Genomic DNA, 22511 nt, shown 5'->3' with positions numbered 1-22511 from the left:
AGCTTCTTGTACAGCATTTTTTAAACTAACAGCTCTTTTCACTCACTTAGAATATATTTAGAGTATATTTTTTATTTACTTAGTTTTTGTTGTTAAATTTAATTTATATTATTTATGTCTTAGGTGATACTTAATAGTGAGAGGGTTTCTCCTAACATTATTGTTTTTTCTATAGCTATCGATCACTCCCTTTACTGTATGTATAGAGCCTATGGCTGAATCTGAAATGTTTTCATGAGAGGACTGATGAAGTGAAAATTTATTTGAAAATTAAAGGAGAAACAGATAAGGCAGGTTGAGAGAAAACTGTTAAACCAAATTAAATTCACAAATGAGCTCCTGTAACTCATGACTCTAATTAAATGTTGCAAAAGCGTTTAAGAGCTGAACCCCCCCCCCCCCCCTCTAAGTGTTATTTTGATCTAAACCGACTCTTCCCTCCCTCAGGTGTTCACTGCGAGATCAACATCGACGACTGCAACCCGTTCACCGACCCGGTCACCAAGGAGCCCAAGTGTTTCAACAAAGGGAAGTGTGTGGATCGAGTCGGAGGCTACCACTGCATCTGCTCGGCGGGATACGTAGGGGAGCGCTGCGAGGGAGACGTCAACGAGTGTCTCTCCAACCCGTGTGACCCGCGGGGCACGCACAGCTGCATCCAGCTCACCAACAACTACCGCTGCGAGTGTCGCACCGGATACACAGGTAAACATTTAAGAGCTGAAACACAAGCAGCGGTTTGTAAATGTCTAGTTTTATCCTCAGTTTTTTTTGATGGTGCACATTATATACATTTTTCACATCTGTATACAGTTGATCTTTTTATTTTTAGGGACACAAATTGCTTTTGTGTGTGTGTGTGTGTGTGTGTGTGTGACAGAGAGAGGGAGAGAGAGAGAGAGAGAATATGAGTGTGTGTGCCTGTTATATTTTTGCAACTCTGACCAAATGAATTTCCTCTTTTGGTAAAACAGCAGATCAGGGGAGAACACACTCAGCCATTTTAGGACAGAGAGGGATCTGGGCTGTATCTAGGGTTAAGGTTTGGATATGGGTCAGTCCCAGTCCATTTTTAAGCTTTAGGGGTATTTAGTTTTTGTAATTTTGTCTAAATTGCTATTCTGATAACGTCTGCCGGAGGAGGGGGTGAATCTTCTGTTGAGTTTTCTTTCATGTTTTACATTTACGTCCCTGGGTTTTAGGGGAATTCCTCTTGTCTTATTACGCTTTTTGCATTAGTAAAGAAGCTCTTTGTGATATTTGGTCGTACAACTAAACATCAAAGAAAATGTGAGGAAGCCTTTGAGTCCGTTACATCATTTAATAAACATTTTTTTGTGTGTGACCTCTCCTCAGGTCAGCGCTGTGACACGGTGTTTGATGGTTGTAAGGGAAAACCATGTCGTAATGGAGGGACATGCGCTGTGGCCAGTAACACCCCGCATGGCTTCATCTGCAAATGTCCTCCTGTGAGTACACACACACACACACACTTCCACACACACACCTTTGTCACTTGTAAGGATATTTTATTGACTTACATTCATTCCATTAACCTTAAACGCAACTGCTACATACCTAACCCCAACTCTTACCTTAACCAATAAAATATTAAGGTTGTGGGGACAGTACGCGCAGACACACACATATATACACACACTTGACCTGCCTGCAGAAAAAACATGGTTGATACTAAGGTTCATCTTTGACATTAACATGAACACACACACACAGACCAGTTTTTGTCTGTGTGTGTGTTTTCACTCATATTTTATGTCCTCACACATCCAAAAGTTGCTGTGTTTCTTGCTAGAAGGAGACACTGTTCACTACAGTTAGCATTAAAAGAGCCCTATTGTCACAACGATAGTTTAAAATATACTTTTGGTAACTGACTAATATATGAAAACATGTACACAGACAGACAAAAACATTCACATCTACAGGCATTTTAGAATTTTCAATTGCAATGGAAGCACCTGGAGAAAACTCAGACACGTAACCAGTCTCAGGTTAAAACCCAGGACCATCCCACCATTAACATCTCTAAAGTCCAGTAAAATTAAGAATTTTCACACAGATATTTGTATTAATACCTTTTTAAAATAAGAATTTTGAATATTAATATAAATTTTTAATATTCAAAAGGAAGACAGATACATTCCCAGATGACTTTTAATGAAAAATTAGCTATTCATAACTCATTTTTTCCTTTCTTGTAGGGTTTTACTGGCTCCACATGTGAATATGACGCCCAGGCTTGTGGCAGCCTCCACTGCCGCAATGGAGGGACCTGCATCTCTGGCCAAAAGAGTCCCAAGTGTCTGTGCACGCCATCCTTCACTGGACCCGAATGCCAGTATCCCACCGACAGCCCCTGTAATTCCAACCCATGCTACAACGGCGGCACATGCGAATACACCACCGAGGCTCCGTTTTACCACTGCGTCTGCCCCACCAACTTCAACGGTCTCCGATGCCACATCCTAGATTACGACTTCCACGGAGGGTTCGGCCAGGAAGTCACGCCGTCGGAGGTGGAGGACGTTTGTGAGATCCCGCAGTGTGAGGAACATAAGCACAACAAGTTCTGCGACGTGCTCTGCAACAACCACGCGTGCGGCTGGGACAACAGCGACTGCTCGCTCAACTTCAACGATCCGTGGAAGAACTGCTCGGCCTCACTGCAGTGCTGGCGCTATTTCAACGACGGAAAGTGCGATTCGCAGTGTGACAACGCTGGATGCCTCTACGATGGGTTCGACTGCCAGAACCTGGAAGGACAGTGCAAGTGAGTGGTGTTGAATTTAAAAAACATTTGGTGACATAATAATGTTGCCTGAAATGCTGCTGTACCACGGATAAAAACAGACCTTAAAATGATTCCCAATATTTAAATAGATGGAAAAAACATAAAATTTTTAGATACAATTTGGCATTTTTGGGTGTTTACCTTCTGAAAATGCTGTTTCTTATTTCTAAATCATCGTGGTTGTATATTTCCAGTCTGGGATTTTACATATTTTGAAGAATCACAGATTTCGATACTTGCAGTAGCATATTACATTATGGAAGCAGGACACCATTGAAATTCTGTTTATTTGTCGTCTCTATTAGAGCTGCAACAATTAGTTGATTAGTTTGGGCAACAGAAAATTAATCACAAACAATTATGCTAATCGATTAATCATTTTGAGTCATTTTTTAAGAAAAAATATCTTAAATGTGAATATTTTCAGGTTTCTTTAGTCTTCTATGGTAGTAAACTGAATATCTTTGGGTTGTGGACTGTTGGTCAGGATAAAACAAGACATTTTAGGTTATATCTTGGGCTTTTGGAAACAGTGATCAACATTTTTCACCATTTTCTGACATTTTATAGACCAAACTAATAATTAATTAATCAAGAAAACAATCAGCAGATGAATCTATAATGAAAAGAATGGTTAGTTGCAGCCTTAGTCTCTCTTTGTATTTCTGTATTTCATTTCTGGACACCTCAAGATTTTCAATCGTTAATAAATTTCAGGTGATATAGTAGTCCTTCACTCAACATCACTAAGAGGTCAAGACTCTTAACATAATGATGAACTTTACTTCCAAATTAACCAAACACCTATCTTTTTTTTCTTTAGCCCTCTGTATGACCAGTACTGCAAGGACCACTACGCTGATGGCCACTGCGACCAGGGCTGCAACAATGCAGAGTGTGAGTGGGACGGTTTGGACTGTGCCAATAACATGCCAGAGAAGCTGGCCATGGGTCAGTTGGTCCTGGTGGTCCACATCACGCCCGAGCAGCTACTCAACAATTCGTTCGGCTTCCTGCGCGAGCTGAGCCGTGTCCTTCGTACCAACGTGATATTCAGGAAAGATGTTAAGGGGGAGATGATGGTGTACCCTTACTACGGGAATGAACAGGAGCTGAAGAAGTACAATGTGAAGCGCTCGGTGGACACGTGGTCAGAGGTTCCTGGCAAGGTGCTGAATGTGGTGAAGAGGAGCCTTTATGATGTAGAAGGCAGGAGCAGGCGAGTGAAGAGGGAGCTGGATCATTTGCAGATCAAAGGGTGAGCAAGAATATCTAAAAATGTTTCCTTTACTGAATATCTGGCACAGTTTTTTAAGGATTCTGCTTATGAAACAGAAATTACTCAATTCTGACTCAACATTATCTCCGAATGTGCTGTCTCTTCTCTCTGTAGTTCAATCGTCCACTTGGAGGTGGACAACCGTCAGTGCTTCCAGCAGTCCTCAGAGTGTTTCCAGAGTACCAACGATGCCGCAGCCTTCCTCGGGGCTTTGGCCTCAAGCGACAAACTGGACGTTCCCTACACCATTGAAGCCGTTTTCAGTGAGTATACCCTAAAGAAATCTGCATGAATCAAGAGACTCAAATCCAGTAACCCAGAATGGACAAACCAAACTCTGGCTCTAGAGATGGCCTTTTGCGGCCACCGTAGGTTCTCCTACATGCTTGGAAGGGGAGAGGGACAGGTGGGGGTAATTCAGTTGGTTGCAATGTGCAACCTCCCCGCTAGATGCCACTAAATCCAACACGATGCACCTTTAAAGGACCATGACAATCTTTTTGCAGGTTTTAGCTTCATAACTACAAATCATTCCAGGCCTGCATTTGTTTCTATTTATTTCAGTATGGGAGGAAAATCTATCAGCACACACTTATTGTCAACAACTCCCAACCAATGAACCAATCTTACTAATACTTGTCTGTGTAGCTGAAGCCTGATACAGTTTGTTCCTTATTCCTTGTGCAAAACACATCAATGAGCCCCACTGTAGTTTATTTTGAGTCAAATACCATATACTCCTCTTTAAAGTTTGCTAAAAGCTAGGAAAGGAAATTATTATTAATTATAATAATGTAATTTAGATGCAGATTTGACATTCTCTGTGATGTTTAAGCTAGTTCTAAGGGTCTAGTAATTGATTTTTATATGAATGGAAACCAAAATGCTGCCTGGAATGATCGGAAAACTGCTGCCAAATATAAAACTGACAAAATGGTTTGCATAATAATTAGCCGTGATGTAAAATAAATGTGATTTGCAGTTAATAGCCCACTGGTATGGTCCTTTCGGGCCTTGTTCTAGTGTCTTTACATACATACTCATACACAAGCGGATGAGACACGTGCTCTTCCACACTCAAACTGAGAATATCCGTTGCACCCTCTGGTCGGGTCCTAACCCTAACACTCTTTGATTGTGTATTTGTTATGCAGTGGTGAACAAATGCAATTGTGAATCTCATGGCCTAAACAATCAATCCTTTCCTCAGTGTGTAAATCCACTGGCTTCAGGCTCCAAAATGGTTAATTGCCGCAAATCAGCTCATCCAACCCCCTGCTCACACAATATAACACTCTATCTCCATCTCTCTCTCTCTTTCTTTCTCAGACATGTACACATATACATCCATGGATAACACACTTACACACACACACACACACACACATGCACGCACACACACTTCATCCCACAGTGTGAGGGGCTGCTGCAACCTTCACCTCGCTGAATGTAATACCAGGACTTAATGCATCTCTAAGGGTTTAGGTTGGGGGAGTTTATCATTTCAAAATCGTTAGTAGAAAAAAAGAGAAGGGGAAAAATTGATCGGGAGTGTGCTAGAAGTTGGGAGTCTTTGTTATCTCGAGAATCCTAATAAATCCTCCGTCTTTACAGCTTAAAGCGCGTGCAGTAATTTGAAGTTCATTAATCCCCCTCCTTTTTTTCTCTTAAAGAAAAAATGGTAAAGTTGTCTCTTGGTACCCTGGGTTGAAAAGGGAGAGAGGAGGTGGTAGTGGTCTTTTTTTCCCCCCTTTTTCTTTTTTTTTTTTATCACGCCCCATCCTTTTTTTTTCTTTTTTGATGAAAAGTGGTTAGCAATTCTGATTATTACTGAATAGATAGTAGAAGCTAGCTTTACAAACGGTGAGGATCGTCAGTCAGTTTCTGGCGCTTGCTGCTGGTTGCGGACAAACTGGTGTGTTTTGGAGTGGGAAACCGTGGGGCGAAGAAGAGCCGGACTCGCTCTGCTCGTACGCTCAGGCTGATCTTTTTGTCGGTCTAAACGTCTGTTCCCGCCGTGACCATGTCGTCCCTTTTCCTACCAGGCGGTGTGGACCCCGATACAACCCAACCCCTCTACCCAATCTACCTGGTCTTGGCCGGCGTAGGGATACTGGCCTTCCTCGGAGTGGGGATGGTGGCTGCCCGAAAGCGCCGCCATGAGCACGGGCGCCTCTGGCTCCCCGAGGGCTTCAAGACCTCAGAGACTAGCAAGAAGAAGAGACGTGAGCCTGTCGGAGAGGATTCGGTGGGATTAAAGTAAGTTTCCGTTTATTCACCATTGGCGCTCAGTGTCATCGGGTACCTGTTTCTTTGCGGGTCAGGTGAAGGGCTAGTTCTGAAGGACAAAATGTGGTAACTGGTGATCAGTCAAATTTAGGAAAGGGGGGTTTGCCTGGATCATTAATGATAATGATATAGCAGGTTTAGGTGTGCATTAATTGACTTGTTGGAGCAGAGGGGTGGGGTATGGATTTAATCAATGCTTTTGTTTTTCGGCATTGCTGCACCATTAATGGTGAGTGGCTCAGATGAGATGGAAGCATTTGAGTTCCAGGATTTTCACGGGGTTTTCTGCTTGATCACAGGCCACTGAAAAACACCTCAGACATATCACTCATGGATGACACCCAGAATGATTGGGGAGAAGATGAGCCTTCAGACGCGAAACGCTTCAGGGTAAGGACACAGAAATATGACAGCTGAGCTTTGAAGGATTTTTTTTTTTTTTTTTTTTTTTTTTACAACTTTTGCAACAATTTTCTGAGGAATACCAGTAAATCTGGAATATTAAACACAAAATTACCAATATTGGACTTTAAATCTTGGGAGTTATTATGACTTTATTGCACATTTTCAATTTTTATTTCTTTTTTTTTTATGTCTTTTTATCATCTAATCGAAATGCTTCTTTTTTGTTATATAACAATTTGAATTTAACTTAGCCTCTCATGCTATTTTTTTTGTTTTCTAACCTCTTTCTGTCCTTGTTGTAGCAGTTTGACGAGCAGGCTATACTAGAGGTGGACGACCAGACGGACCACCGCCAGTGGACCCAGCAGCATTTAGATGCCGCTGACCTGCGCATCCCCTCCATCGCTCCCACACCCCCCCAGGGCGAGATTGAGAATGACTGCATGGATGTCAATGTCCGGGGACCAGGTGGGTGACTGTAGACTTACTTACTTATCTATCAAGGCAATTAAAGGGATTTCTCTGCCTGTGGACCCAATATTGGTTCATTTTTTATTCTGGGTGACTTGGTTGCCTTTATAAACAAAAATACATATTGTAATGTTTTATAAACTAATCTAATTAAAATTTCCATCTGTCAGCAGTGATCTAATTGTGTGGGAGATATTATGGGAATATCTATGTTTGGAAGAAATTCTTAAATATTTCCTCTTATCAAAATTACTCTAAATGAATTTTGATAGCCCAAGATAAATCTGACGAGGTCACTAGATGATTTAAAGTATAAGAAAGGAAAATATATTCATGTTAAAAACAAAAGGGATCATTTTTCAGGCTTTCCTCTAATTGTTCCAATTTCTTCCTGTGATGTACTGAATACTACTAATACTGCTTTATAGACCTATAAAAATCCTTCGAATAAAACAACCAGAAGAGGAAAAATCACTCTTTTGTTGAACTGCTTACGACTTATGTGCACAGTAAAGCTACAACTTGTGACAAGAGGCGGCAAGTAAATATTGATTTGTTATTTTAAAGGGTCACAAGCTAAAAAGGTTGGGAACAACTAATCTGTCAGGTTGACTCGTACACTTTTTAGTGAACATATCCAGTAGTGTGTGTGTGCGTGTCTTTGTGTGTGTGTGTGGGTAGATTCACACATTTTCTGAGCATTTCACATTGCACTGTCTGGATTGATGATTGATTTGTGCCTTTACTGAGTGAACATTTCACATTTCTAGTGCGTGTGGTTTTTTTTTGTCAGTGTGTGTATGCGTGTGCGTCTGTTCGCTAATGTAGGAGTTGCTAAAGCCCCATGTCCTCAGGGTAAAGGATCTTCTTCAAAGCAGCTAGCTGGAAGCCAGGCGCCTGGGGGAAAACACTGATTCCTGATCAGATTAATCATTTGACCAGTAATGGGCCTCTGTTTTTTTTTCTGTGCCACATTACAAAAACCAATGAAGGCATCAAATGCAAAAAGCCAATTTTGTCGCAAATTCCCTGAAGAAAAGCTATGAAAAATCAAAGTAGCAGGGTTAACAACTTGAGAGCACACTTTTTTTCCCCCCGTCGCGGATCGATGCACTTGAATCGACCAAATCTGTGAGATCTGGGGCTTGCTATCCTTTTGAAGAGGAGAAAACCTTTCGAAGTCGACTGACTGAGCTGCCTCTCACAGTTAGATATTAATGCTTCGTTTTTGCAGCAGCCCAGCTTTAGCAAGCCCCGGCCTCTATCCCCCTAGCTTCGCTTTTCTTCTGAAGCTTCTCCTGTGCCGGGGCCTTGATCAGAATCCAATATCGAAAAAGGAGAGAGCGGTGATGATTCAACGCAGGCAAAAGTGTCAAATCCACATTCGATTTGTTTGTTGCTTTGTTTTGATCGGCCTAATGCTTTGAAGTGCAGGCTCATGTGTTTTCGTAGCAGTTACTGGGCTCGTGCTGACCAAGCAGTCTTTTACCTACATGTGCCTCCTTTCATGTGCCTCCTTCTCCTCTCTCCGTCCAGATGGATTCACACCCCTGATGATTGCATCCTGCAGTGGGGGAGGGCTAGAAACAGGCAACAGCGAGGAAGAGGAGGACGCCTCTGCCAATGTGATCAATGACTTCATCTACCAGGGTGCTAACCTTCACAACCAGACTGACCGGACAGGTGAAACTGCTCTTCACCTGGCTGCTCGTTATGCTCGTTCTGACGCTGCCAAGCGCCTGCTAGAGGCCAGCGCTGACGCCAACATCCAGGACAACATGGGCAGGACGCCTCTGCATGCTGCTGTGGCAGCTGATGCCCAGGGCGTGTTTCAGGTGGGTTCAAATGACAATATTATTTCCTAAGAGATCACTCTATTAGTTAAAAACAATTCTGATAATTGTTTAATCATAAGCCAAACAAAAATGCATTTTTGTCATTTTATTGACAACAACAAATCAATTGATGAATTACTAATTACAGAATTTCTAGAAGGGAGAATTACTCACAGGATAACATTTACATTTAATATAAGTATAGCTGTTGAAAATATTTGAACCTTCAACCTCTGAAATGTAGAATTTCAAAGGGATTGATTTTCTATTTTGTCTTTTTAGATTTTGATAAGGAACCGCGCGACGGACTTGGATGCCCGCATGCATGATGGCACCACACCCCTGATCTTAGCAGCCAGGCTGGCAGTGGAGGGCATGGTGGAGGAGCTCATCAACTGTCACGCTGATGTCAATGCAATCGATGATTTCGGTAAAGTTTTTCTGCTTGATGCCACTCATATGAGCAACAGAAATCATGACAAAAAAGTTCCTCATTTGCGTCAAAAGAATGCTTTAGATCTGATAAGCCTTTTTGTTTTTGTTTTTTTTCAGGTAAATCAGCCCTACATTGGGCCGCAGCAGTAAATAATGTGGAGGCTGCTATTGTGCTACTCAAGAATGGAGCCAACAAGGACATGCAAAACAACAAGGTAAAAAAATAATCTCTTTCTCTTCCTCTGCTTATCTGCAAAACAATAATGAGACATCTTTTCGAAACAACATGCCTTTTGCTTCTTCTCTTAATGTGTTATCTCCTTTCTGTCTGCCTCAGGAGGAAACCCCTCTGTTCTTGGCTGCCAGAGAAGGAAGCTACGAAACTGCCAAGGTCTTACTGGACCACTTCGCCAACAGAGAAATAACTGACCACATGGACCGGCTACCCAGAGACATTGCACAGGAGAGGATGCATCATGATATTGTGCGGCTGATGGATGAGTACAATCTGGTACGAAGTCCTCCCATGCATGGAGGGTCCCTAAGCACCACCTTGTCACCCCCTCTTTGCTCACCCAATGGCTACCTGGGCAGCATGAAGCAGCCTCAGCCTCAGGGTCAAGGTCAGGGCAAAAAGGCACGTAAGCCCAGCACCAAGGGCATCGGGTGCAAGGAGGGCAAAGACATGAAGGTGAAGAAGAAGAATTCACAGGATGGGAAGCCTGGCAGCCTCCTGGACAGCTCAGCTGTTCTGTCTCCGGTTGACTCGTTGGAGTCCCCCCACGGCTATGTCTCTGATGTGGCCTCGCCGCCCATGATGACCTCACCTTTCCAGCCGTCGCCATCCGTATCTCTCAATCATCTGCAGGGCATGTCTGACCCACACCTGGCTGTAAACCACATGGTGATGCCTAACAAACAGGAGCTGGCCCGGATGCAGTTTGACCCTCTTCCTCCCCGTCTTACCCATCTTCCCGTGTCTGGCTCTGGTGGGCAGGGCGCCATGAACGGCCAATGTGATTGGCTCTCCAGGATGCACAGCAACATGAGCCAGCCGAGCCAGTTCAACCCCATGAGAGGAGCACCCGGTGGTCAGGGAGGTTTGCACCAGGGGGGACAGCACGGGATGATGACCTCCCTCCACAACGGCCACCCCAACACCAGCCTGTCTCAGATGATGACCTACCAGGGGATCCAGAACACCCGACTGGGTCCGCAGCCCCACATCATGCAGCAGCAGGCTCAACAGATGCAGCAGATGCAGAACCTCCAGCAGCTGCAACAACAGCAGCAGCAACAACAACAAACCATCCAGCTGCAGCACCAGAACTCAAACACAACCAACAGCCAGAACTTCATCAGCGGTGAGCTCGGTTCCCCGGAGCTCCAGCAGGGCACAGGCAACTCCAGCATGCCCATTCACACCATCCTGCCGCAGGAGACCCAGATAATGACCTCCTCCATCAACCAGTCAATGCCCAGCACCCAGTTTCTCACCCCTCCCTCCCAGCACAGTTATTCAGGCCCCATGGACAACACCCCAAACCATCAGGTCCAGGTCCCTGACCACCCCTTTCTGACCCCCTCCCCGGGCTCCCCGGATCAGTGGTCAAGTTCATCTCCTCATTCCAACATGTCCGACTGGTCAGAAGGCATTTCAAGTCCACCGACTAGCATGCAGTCTCAGATTGGACATATACCTGAACAGTTCAAATAAAAAGCTTGTATCTTTACGCCCAGATGAGCTGCTGAATATATTTTTATAAAAAAGGCACTCTGTGAAAAAAAAAGAAAAAGGGCAAAGCTGTAAACAAGAGTTAATAGGACTTTTTTATATGCTTTTATACTAACATCAACACCTGTGTTTCATCCATTCTTTTTATTTATTAATGTCTTATTTATACGCATTGCCTGCTTACAGAAATTTCGGGAATCCATGGTGTTGGGTCATTTGCAGGACAGAGAAAGTCCTTTAGAGAGACTCTTTTCTTTTAGTACTTATTTTCTGCAGTGAAGTTGCGGCATACACACTGGGTATTTATTTCCTTGAGGACTTTTAGTCTTTGCCTTTTTTCATACTTCTCAATCTTTGTTTATATTTTGTTATTTTTTTTGTATAATCTTGTTTATAAAGAGAATCGTGATTAAGGGGCATTTTATAGAGCACATTTTTAAGTTCCAGTGTTATTTCATTTTGTAAGTGTGGGAAATATTGCAGATAAACAAGTTGTGAATGTTACCAGAGCACGTGTCCTGTATTTCATTCACAGGTCCTGAATGATGTACAGAAGGAGCTGTTCCCCACAAATTCTCCCTGTTTAAAAGTCATGTGATTCTTAGTTACACTCATAGTTGTGTACATTTCTTGAATCAATGGAACAACATTACGTTGTGCCTCTAGATTTGATTGCATTCATATGTAGAGATGTGGTGATGATGATGTGATATGTTGTACAGTATAATGCCATCTTGGAGATTGGCAGTTAAGGCAGGCTTGAATATCTGTTAGTCCTGTGGTGTTGGAGAACTGGCCCTGTTGGCCACGATGTATGTTGTTGTCCAGAGGGAAAAGGAAACTTAATTTTCCCTCTCCCTCCTATTAGTTTGAGCCTATGGCTGTGTTCTTCCCTTTGTAAATATGTTATGCATTTCTCTTGTAAGCAAGATTTTGTTTAAGAAATCTGATGTCTTAAGCATGCAATTTTGATAGGTCTCGCACCAGTCAACAGCCTCTAAAATGTCAAACAGAACAGAATATATATTTTATATTGTACTGTCCCTTATGCATAAATAAATTTGAACTATATACAAATAGATACAATATATTGTTTGTTAGGAGACATTTTTTCTCATAAAAAAGAAAAATACATAAATATTGAGGTTTTATAAATTCATATTTATTTACTGTTCTGTAACACATAAAAATCCACTGAGGCAACCATTTGTGTATGTTATGAAATGTTTTTGCTACACTTTGGTAAAAATTGAAGAACTGTTGGCTACGTTCTCAGTCGTGTCTACTTCGATGAGTTGTGAGACACTCCCTGATAGAGTTTGCAAAATGTTATAATTTAAAAGAATATTAGGTTGTAGTGAACTTGTAATATCTACAATATGTTTCTTCCACTTATAAAGTTATGATTTGCAAGAAATGTATTTTCCCTTTCATTTTCAATCTGTAAAAATGTTTCTTGATATAATAAACGGCACTTGTGTGTCTTAAACTTATGAGACCTGTCTTTTTTCTTTAAATTGCTATACAAGATCAATATCTTTTTTGAATAAACTACAGTATAACTTCAGTATAAGCCAATGCCTCTGGTAGGTCTGGGCAGCAATGAATATGTCAGTAGATTTTTAAATTTAGAATAAATGTGACCTTTTTCTCAAACACCGCATTTCATTTTATCTTTTAGCATTTTCTGAAGGGGCAGAGAATTATTATTTTACTTAGTATGTCTCCCTCTAGTGGTACAAATATATTATCTTAATATCAGAATTTGACCTGCTAGGGAACCCCAGGGAAAGAATAGGTATTGGGCCCCTTGTAAATCCCAAATCCCTCCCTGTTTTCAGTGTAATGTGTAAAGTTTATCTATGTTAGAATACTATGTGGTCCCAAGTTTTCTGTGTGGTAATTGAAACACATAAACTAAGGAATATGCAACATGTAAACACAAAAATAAAATAATGAAGGTATTGAAATTCTTAAAAGACGCAGCCACAGGATCAGGTAATAAAGCAGAACCCATCTTAAGGCCTTTATTTGTTATTTTTTTCTTGCATAAATGCCCCAAATCCCTGGTTCCAGCGTTACAGTTGTGAAGACCTTCTAATTTTCTCTGTTTTATATAATCAATTCAATTCGATTTGTTTCTCAGACAAATAAGACATTTGAAGGCATCATCTTGAGATTTAAAAAAAGTATGATGGGCATTTTTCACTGTTTTCTGACATTATATAGACCAAACATTAATCAATTTACTGAGAACGTAATAGTCAATGGTCCTTTTTGTGTCAGTTGATATTATGTTTAGTGGTGCATATTCATACACAGTTCTCCAATTAAATGAACACAAACCAGTTGTCATACTTTTGGGCCCCCCTGGAGATCTGGGGCTCAGGAGCAGTTGTAGGCTGTGCCCATAGACTCTATAAAAATATGTATAACTGTATAAAAAACTGTATAAAAAATGGCTATGCCCAGTTCAGCCTTTCTTATCAGAGATTAAGGGAAAACAAATTAAATAAAATATGAAATAAAATACCGTACTTGTTGATATTGAACAGTTTAAATAAAGGATCTGAGCACTTCTTCCACCACTGTTTATAAAGCTGATGGGTGCTTTTTGAACCAGTTTGGGCTGTGACGCAAAAGAACTACCACTCCCATGATGCACCCGTAGTAGCACCGTTGAAGTTCAAAGTTCAAATATTACAGTAAAAATAGGGTACTCGCTGGCTGGCTGCCTGTTTGTTAACTGGGCAAAATAAACAACCGGGTGAGCACAGAACACGCTAATCGGTTGCTACCGCACCGCAGACCGATAGAGGAAACTGAAAATGGCCCTCAGCTAATCGGTGCTCGCTTTTGCTCTGTTGTCGGTGGATTTTACAGGACGACGGCTAGCTGGGTGCTAACGTTAGCACGCTAGTTTGCTAGGAGCACATAGCAACTGCTGCTAGCTAACGTCACTGAACTGGTACTCTTTACTCTCACGGCTGCAGGTATGTTCGTACAGGAGGAGAAGATATTCGCAGGGAAAGTGTTGAAAATACACATCTGCACAATGGACGGCACGGAGTGGTTGGAGGAGGTCACGGAAGACACCACTGTTGAGAAACTGAAGGAGAAGTGCTTGAAACATGTAGGTTTTTCTCTCTCTGTGTGTTTGTGTCTGTGTGTGTTGGTGGGGGGTGAAGGGGGGGGATCTTCCTCGTTGCTTTTTTTGTCCTGTCACTCCTCTGCCTGGGGTGTTTGCAGGCTACCATGCCCTCTGTGTAAACTGTCAGTGTCACTGGCTTTGTATTTATAGTAACTGGGTAGACTTTGCTATTTATAATTTAGCAGGTTGGCTGCCCCTCTCAAGCTAGCTAGTCCGACTCAGTCCCTTTTCTGCAGTGGCTATCCTGAGAGGCATGCTTCTTTTCAGACTATTATTACACAGCTCATCTAATCTTCTCCTTCTATGGCCTAAAGCCTAACTAAAAGCTGCAGTCTACTGTATGTTTGTTATGACAACATGGAGAAATGCACAGATTCTGTATAACAGCAACACATGTGTACAGGCATCATGATGACAGTTGTTTATTCTATTCTGCCTACGTGTTTGTTTTGATATTCACCAACGATGATGACACACATACACACACACATACACACACACACACACACACACACATACACACATATGTATGTGTATGTGTGTGTGTAAGTAGGAAGGGTAGGTTCACAGTTTTTCAAGTCTGTCTTATAAGAACAGTCAGGTGTCCATATGAGCTCTGAAAGAGGTTTTCCATGCTGTAATCATTCCTCCTGCTCATACAGGCCATTAAAAGGTCTCCTTCAAATGTGCTTTCAATGTAGGTGATGGAGGCCAAAATCCACAGTCATTTTGTGCAAAAATGCATTTAAAAGATTATCTGAAGCTTATAGGAGGCGTCAGCAGTCTGAGTTAGTCATATCGAGTGGATATCTGCCACATTTGAAAGATTTATAAAGTTGAAAAATATGTACTTGATTTGACTAATTTGGATGCTGAAGCCTCATATTAGCTTAAGATAACCTTTTAAATAAATGTTTGCACAGAAGGAGACTTGTGGATTTTGGCCTCAAAGTGCATTATCTTAATAGCCAGTATGAACAGGAGGAATGATTACAGCAAGAAAAACAAACCAATTTCAATGTTCATTTGAGCCTGAATTTTGTTTTAAGACGGACTTGAAAAATTGTGAACCAGTCTTGTAATAGTTTAGTCTATAAATAACAGAAAATAGCAAAGAAGGGCTGTCACAGTTTCCAAGAGCTCAAGCTAATGTCTTTATATGTCTTGTCATGTCCGACCAACAGTTGAAATATCAAAAGATATTTGATTTACAAAGTTAAAACAAAGAGAAAAGCAGCAAATCCTCACATCAGAGAAGCTGAAACCAGAGAATGTTTGGTGTTTTTGATTGAGACGAAAATTATTGTCAATGAATTGTTTCTGACAGTCGGGTAACCAATTTATTGACTCACCGATGAACTAAAAACAAATCAAAAAACATTTTCATTATCTGTCGTTTAAGTCATTTATCAAGCAAAAATGCCCAACTTTTTCTGCTTTACTGTTTCATATGATTATAAATTACATATCTTAAAGTTTTGGACCTTTTTGATTGGACAAAAAAAGCTATTTGAAAACGTCACATCATCCCTTTGTAAACTGTGAGTTATCTTTCACTATTTTCTGACATTTTATAGACTAAATGTTCTTTTAATGTGTTGAAAAAGTAATTGACAGAGTAATTCACCTGTTCACTGTTTGTTTTCTTATTTTAAAAAAACATCCCAACTATATTGTGCTTATTTTATAGTATGTACATGGAAGTCTAGAAGACCCCAAAACACTTACCCACCATAAACTTATACACGCTGCTACAGAGAGAGTCCTCACCGACACGAAAACCGTCGCTGACGAAAATCTCAAAGATAAAGGTATGAAACAGTTTTGGCATAATTACAAAAAGCATGCATACCACGCTGATTTATATGAACTGACCATCTTTCATATATGTTGTAGATGTTTTGCTGCTCATAAAGAAAAGACCACCACCGACTCTTCCAAAGATGGCAGACGTAAGCGCAGATGAAAAGGTAAGCTTAATCAACTGTCGGCTTATTTTAAACAGAACAGAAAGCATTTCTTTATCTTATTCCACCTGCATTTTATTATCTGTATTGATTGTGTTCCCTGGTTGTCACAGAAAAAACAAGATAACAAGGCTCCAGATAAAGATGCTATCCTGAAAGCCACCGCCAACCTCTCCACACGCCACACCGACCGCACTGTTACCCAGCACAACATCAGAGATGTAAGGTTCTTTGTGGAACGGATTCAGCCTACAGAGTCTATTAAAAAAGTTAAACATAACATGCAGACTCTATGAATAAGAATTAAACTATTCAGAATTTGATTGTGTGTCAAAGATAGTATTGATTTTTAGGTGTGTGTTTGTGTTGTTCCAGTTTCAGACGGAGCTTAGAAAAATCCTGGTTTCTCTCATAGAAGTTGCCCAGAAGCTTCTTGCCTTGAATCCTGACGCTGTTGAGCTCTTCAAAAAGGCCAATGGTAAAACTTACAACGCCTTACAATCATTTACAAATTTTTAAATCACTCATACTGTCAAGGATCGTACAACCTCAGCACGCATTGGGCAAGAGGCGGGTTACACCCTGGACAAGCTGCCGGTTTATAACAGACAAACACATTCACTTCTAAGGGCAGTACAGGGTTTCCACTTGACCTGTGGGTGGAAACTGGAGCGCTCCCAGTTTGCTGACACAGACACGAGGAGAACACGTAAGCCCCGCACAGAAAGGCTGCAGCTGGCTGTGTTGAGGTCAATCTCAGGACCCTTTTGCTGTGAGACAACCGTGCTAACTTTGCCCTTGTCTGAACTGTAAACAAACTGTATTCTGTTTAAAAACTCTGACAAAATGAGATATTAGATATTCTACGTACTGTCTTTCAGATATTTTAGAGTTTTGTTTGACATCAGAGTATTTTTTCATGTGTTTCACATATGTAAACCATGTTGTAATATATATTTTTGCTGGAAAAACAGATCCTAAAGATTATTTTTCATTTCATGGGTATTGCCCAACCCTTTTGTTTCAGATCTCTTTGTGTTTATGTGTCTTGTAGCCATGTTGGATGAAGATGAAGAGGATCGAGTGGATGAAACAGCTCTTCAGCAGCTCACTGAGATGGGTTTCCCCGAGAGCAGAGCCATCAAAGCTCTTAGATTGAACCAGTGAGTCTGTATTAGTTTGACAACAACTTCACAAAACATCTTTGGAATCATCTACGGCATGAATTTACTATGAAATTATAAGAAAGAACGGGCTCAAAGACTTCCACAGAAAGGAGGACACATTCTGAGTTTTTACTGGTCTTATTTAGACTTTTTTTTTTTTTTTAATCCCATCCTCTCTCCCCGCAGCATGTCGGTGACCCAGGCGATGGAATGGCTGATCGAGCACGTAGACGACCCCTCTGTAGACACGCCGCTACCTAGCCAGGACTCTTCCGGAGCGGCAGGAGCTACGGCCGCCGCCACACCAGGCCCCTCTGCCTCAGCCTCGGCCTCGGCCTCAGCGTCCGGTCCTAACCTTCTCCGCAGCCTTTCAAACCAGTCCAGCACAGACGAAAGCAACAGGCAGGACGAACTCACAGAGATCTTCAAGAGGATCCGGAGGAAACGGGAGTTCAGACCTGACTCAAGAGTGGGTGGCTTTGTCTAGTTTGGGTTTTCATACTTGTGGATAATTATTGACCTCTCTCATTATAACACCTGCTAGGTTAAGGGCAGGGTTTGCCTGTATACCTACAGTACCAGTCAGTAATTTAGAAGGTGTGTCCAAACTTTTGACTGGTACTGTACGTCTGTATTAAGACAGTTTTGACAGTTTTCAACACAATGACGCGCCTACACACACTGTTCCCTTTGTCAATACTCTGTGTATCTTTTGTGTTATTTATCTCCCCAAATCTAACAGCTGATGATGCAAGACCAACTAATTTCAGCTCAAAGATCTCTAATCATTCTCTTTACTAGATACAACTGCGTTACTTTGAAAACAGGAAAACTGAAATTAGATTAGAGAAATTAGAGGAAAATCACTTTTTCTTGCTACTGCTCAGCCAACAGTTAACAGTCTTGTCACTTAACTACCTGTAGGGCTTTATCTGCCTCAGTTTCCCCAGTCTCACTGCTCCCCAGTATCTCCAAAAGTGAAAAGGCGATTTAAAAAATTGCACTACAGTCAATTTTTTTAAACATCCAACATGCAGGCATTTTTCTTTTTCTTCTCCAGAACACCTGCTGGGCGCCATATAACAGTCAGAAACTGGATATTTTTGTGATTAAACTGAGAAACCTGAACACACAATCTTTCAATCTTTTTCTGTTTTTTCTCTTCAGGCTGTCATTGCATTGATGGAGATGGGCTTTGATGAAAAGGAGGTGATTGATGCTCTGAGAGTGAATAACAACCAACAGGACGCTGCGGTGAGTTTACACATCCACAACATACAGCAGCACTACATTTGAGAAATTGGTCTACAGTAGAGTTTTCCAGGACTGGTTCATTCTGCCCCAACTGTTTTTGATACTATAGACTTTTTTTTCAGCTTGAAAGCCCGGATTTCGCCTCCGGTGACAGCAGTCAGCTGTCCTGAATTCTTACTTAAGAGATCATTGTGTTTTCACAAAAAGAAAGAGAATTTGTCTTCTCACACTTGCTTTTCTGTTTTGCAGTGCGAGTGGCTGCTGGGAGACAGGAAACCTTCTCCAGAGGACCTGGACAAAGGCATCGACACCAACAGCCCGCTGTTCCAAGCCATTCTGGAGAATCCAGTGGTCCAGCTGGGTTTAACCAATCCCAAGACTCTGCTCGGTACAGTCTAATTAGATTCAGTGGAAAAGCTAAGATTGTTAGGGGGGTTCGTAAACATTAAAAATCACACTTTGAAGAAAAATTCTACCCCAAGTAATAGTGAAAACTTGTTGTTTTCTGGTATTAACTTAACTTCATTGCAGCTACAGGCTCAATGACTCACTGAAGCAGACCTGGACCTCGTTACCCAATAACGATCAACCTTATAAGTTAAGAGTGTTTCCAAAGAGCGATTTCCTAAAGCAGTATTCAAAGGTATATTATGCAGGATTTTCCTAAAAACAAACATATATAGACTCATACAAACAAAAGTAATCCCTCCCAGTCATCACTTATGAGGCACTAGCAGTGTGTGGTGGTGTATGTATCTGCAGAGACTCTGCCCTCTGCCTGCATTTTCTTATTATTTTGCCGTGTTCGGGACGTTTTTGGGCATCAGCCTTTGGGCAGTGGGTGTTTAGCCCCCAGCCAATAACAGTGCACAGGGTGTGAGGTCAGGGCTCGTAGCGTAGCGACCAGGTTACATCACTGTCTCCATCTCTCTCCTCTGCTCTCTGTCTCTATGTCATGGATTTATAAAGAGCTGCAGGTCTGTGTTTCTGCTTGACCGAGCGCAGGGCTGAGCTACTCACACACACACACACACACACACACACACACACACACACACACAGAGCAGAGAGGCCACAGTGGACAGGATGAAGCTCTGCATTCACACAAAATCCGGCAATGCGGCACCTTCCTGCAGGGTTGCGCAGAGGTGTGGATGTGTTAATTCGTACTTTAGAACGTAACTGCTATGAAACAATCAGAAAATGAAGTTTTATTTATCTGATTCACGGCTTTGTTCTCGTCAGCGCTGCTCGTTCTCTTCATTCGATCTCTAGCTCGCTCGACCAACGCTGCTCTCTCTCTCTCTCACTCGCTCTTTAAGAGCAAGTGCACGCAGACACTGTGAAAAGCTTCTTAACGTGGGCTGTCTGTGGTGTTGAAGATGACGATGAGGAGGCTTTGCATATTTAACAGTCTGTAAGCCATGCTATATATTGAAAAATACATCACAAAGCGTAACTGTTGTAAAAACTACGCAAACAGCCTAAATGTTTCATAGGCCTACTTGAAATTCACTTTTCAGTATGAAAACAAAGCTTCACACTCAGTTAAAAGTCTACAGTGTTTATAATTCATGTTCTGTAACTTTGATTGATTTTAGCTTCTTTGATTGGATTTTATGATCATATAGATAAGATGCTTTTGGGTGACAAGGCTCTGGATGGGGCAGGCTGAGGGATCATAAGTACTAAAATAAGAAAATTGATACAGTTCATCAAAAAAATCTAGTAAATACAATGAAATTAAAGACGATGATACAATAAAATGAAAGTATCTTTCCTATTCTATCAGAATAGGAAAGGATGCTTTTAATTCTTAAAGCTTCTGGAGTTATCAGATATATTATTTGAACAGTGTGACTTGTGTTTGTGTGCAGCGTTTGAAGACATGCTGGAGAATCCTCTGAACAGCACCCAGTGGATGAACGACCCCGAGACCGGCCCCGTCATGCTCCAAATATCCAGAATCTTCCAGACCCTCAATCGCACATAGAGCCTCCTGGTGACCCCCTGTGTGACTGTGGCAGCTTGTGTGTGTGTGTGCGTGTGTGCGTGCGTGTGTGTGTGAATGGATGGATGGATGTGTGTGTGTGCGTGTGCGTGTGTGTATCTGGTTGAGACAGAGACACAAGTATTGTTTTTGCCTTGTAAAGACAAAGCTGGAGGAGTTTGAAATAAGGTGTTACACATATAACTATTTATAACAGTACAGTAAAAACACTTATACAAAAACAAATGTTAACATAAACATTATTATTACAGTAATAATAAAAATTGATATTTAGTATGTTGTTTTTACATTTTAATGAGAACAATTTATAGTTATGACAGACATGATTTATTTTATATAATTTCTCCATGTGCAAAAATGACATCAGACATCAATTTAATGTTTACACTTCAAAGAAAACTGTTTTTGTATGTTTTGCAATATTTAAATATCAATTACAGTTTTGTCTGTCTCTTTAAATTGTTACATTTCATCAGTTGTGAATGTGTGTATGACCTTCTGTCAGTATCATGTTTTGTTTCGTCTCCCCCCTCATCCCCCCTCCTCGTCTTGTTTTCATCTAAATACCTCCTTTTATAATTGAGAGGCTGGTGGTCAAAGTTAAGTGTTTTGTTAAGCTCATTTAAAATGGGCTTTCAGACACATTACCTCTCTCTCCGTTCGGCCGTGAGAGCCCGCCTGCGAGGTCACTGTAGGTCAAACGCCTCTCAGTTTATAGAGGAGAATATTTTGTCCTCGAGCTTCTTCAAGAATATTTATTTGGCTTTCTCGCCTTTTTTTTTTTTTTTTTTTTTTTTAGAGGAAAGCTGTACACTAAACTGTTTCTGTCTAGTCATGTTTTTACAAGAAAATGATATATTATGCCTGTGTGTTTATTGTCAATGTGCTCTTGAATGTCATATTATCATGTCGCGCTCATTTAGCACTTGTTCACCTCTATGAATATCGCTCACTGCAGCACTGAGGAAGTTAAAAGAAGGGTCTGTATGGGATTTTAAATGAAGTGGAGCCTAATCAAAAAAAAAGGGGGGGTAGGGGGGTGGGGGATGCCTTTTAATGTAAAATTTGAATGAATGAAGATGCATGCTCACTTCATGCTGCAGAGGTGCAAGCATCTTCTTACACACAAAAGAAAATACTACATGGAAATTGAGACACAACCAATGTTGGTCTTTTGGTTTACTTTTTTTTTTTTTTTTTTCTGTTGAGAGCAAAGAACATTTATGCTGTCAAACCAAACCAAAATGTCACTTATATAACCTGCCTTGTCAGTAGATGTACCCATTGAAAATACCATGTATTTCTGTGCAATAGCAAGGACATGGAACTCCGTTGACCTGTAAAGAAATATATTTGATTTGAGTGTTAGAGATGTGTGAACTGCAATGGGTAGTGTGATACACAATATTAGCCTTTGCATTGAGTACTTCAAATCTCCAGATACAAGGCGGCGAGCTACGCCTCTCCGCCTTGTATCGAGAGTTTAAAAACCATATGGAGGGTGGTGTGTTTTGCCAAGCTTTTGAGTGTTTTTATTCAATATTTAAAATGTGGTATTGATGTGACTTTCTGCTCAGGGAGGCTGAGATTGTTTTTCTAAACCTGTCGTTCTAGCAAACCTCTGCTTACCCCCTTCTAGTTTGGCATTTGAAAATGGCTTTAACTAATCTGTCTAGAACTTTGCTTATGAATAAGAGCACC

General features: G+C 41.3%; 2 protein-coding genes across 3 annotated transcripts in view; both read left to right on the top strand.

Moving 5' to 3' along the window:
• LOC121903818 (neurogenic locus notch homolog protein 1-like) overlaps positions 1 to 12754 on the top strand; it is a 49965-nt gene extending 37211 nt beyond the window's left edge. The window contains exons 23-34 of one of the 2 annotated variants that reach the window (XM_042421211.1): positions 448 to 705; positions 1357 to 1469; positions 2223 to 2791; positions 3636 to 4070; positions 4206 to 4354; positions 6137 to 6350; positions 6680 to 6770; positions 7091 to 7253; positions 8793 to 9091; positions 9374 to 9521; positions 9644 to 9741; positions 9864 to 12754. In XM_042421211.1, coding sequence (XP_042277145.1) covers positions 448 to 705; positions 1357 to 1469; positions 2223 to 2791; positions 3636 to 4070; positions 4206 to 4354; positions 6137 to 6350; positions 6680 to 6770; positions 7091 to 7253; positions 8793 to 9091; positions 9374 to 9521; positions 9644 to 9741; positions 9864 to 11243 — 3917 coding nt within the window. In that variant the 3' untranslated portion in view covers positions 11244 to 12754. Of the gene's footprint in view, positions 1 to 447; positions 706 to 1356; positions 1470 to 2222; positions 2792 to 3635; positions 4071 to 4205; positions 4355 to 6136; positions 6351 to 6679; positions 6771 to 7087; positions 7254 to 8792; positions 9092 to 9373; positions 9522 to 9643; positions 9742 to 9863 lie in introns of both variants that reach the window. The other variant, XM_042421210.1, reaches the window with a different exon arrangement.
• A 1167-nt stretch (positions 12755 to 13921) lies between these two features.
• ubac1 (UBA domain containing 1) lies at positions 13922 to 21256 on the top strand. Its single transcript, XM_042422468.1, has 11 exons — positions 13922 to 14028; positions 14255 to 14394; positions 16103 to 16223; positions 16309 to 16382; positions 16493 to 16600; positions 16755 to 16857; positions 17434 to 17542; positions 17732 to 18014; positions 18713 to 18799; positions 19049 to 19187; positions 20677 to 21256. The coding sequence occupies exons 2-11, from the start codon at positions 14257 to 14259 to the stop codon at positions 20790 to 20792; spliced, it is 1278 nt and encodes a 425-aa protein (XP_042278402.1). The 5' UTR covers positions 13922 to 14028; positions 14255 to 14256; the 3' UTR covers positions 20793 to 21256.
• The last annotated feature ends 1255 nt before the right edge of the window (positions 21257 to 22511 follow it).

The sequence above is a fragment of the Thunnus maccoyii genome, chromosome 9 (genome assembly GCF_910596095.1).
Source record: "Thunnus maccoyii chromosome 9, fThuMac1.1, whole genome shotgun sequence".
NCBI lineage: Eukaryota > Metazoa > Chordata > Actinopteri > Scombriformes > Scombridae > Thunnus > Thunnus maccoyii.
Note: the sequence above shows the minus strand (reverse complement) of the source record. Positions and strands in the feature narration are given on the sequence as shown.

Coding starts and splice junctions, on each gene's coding strand:
- ubac1 (XM_042422468.1), top strand. CDS start 14,257: ATGTTCGTACAGGAGGAGAAGATATTCGCAGGGAAAGTGTTGAAAATA. Junction 18,015..18,712: donor AGTTCAGACCTGACTCAAGA/GTGGGTGGCTTT, acceptor TTTTCTCTTCAG/GCTGTCATTGCATTGATGGA. Junction 19,188..20,676: donor CAATCCCAAGACTCTGCTCG/GTACAGTCTAAT, acceptor GTTTGTGTGCAG/CGTTTGAAGACATGCTGGAG.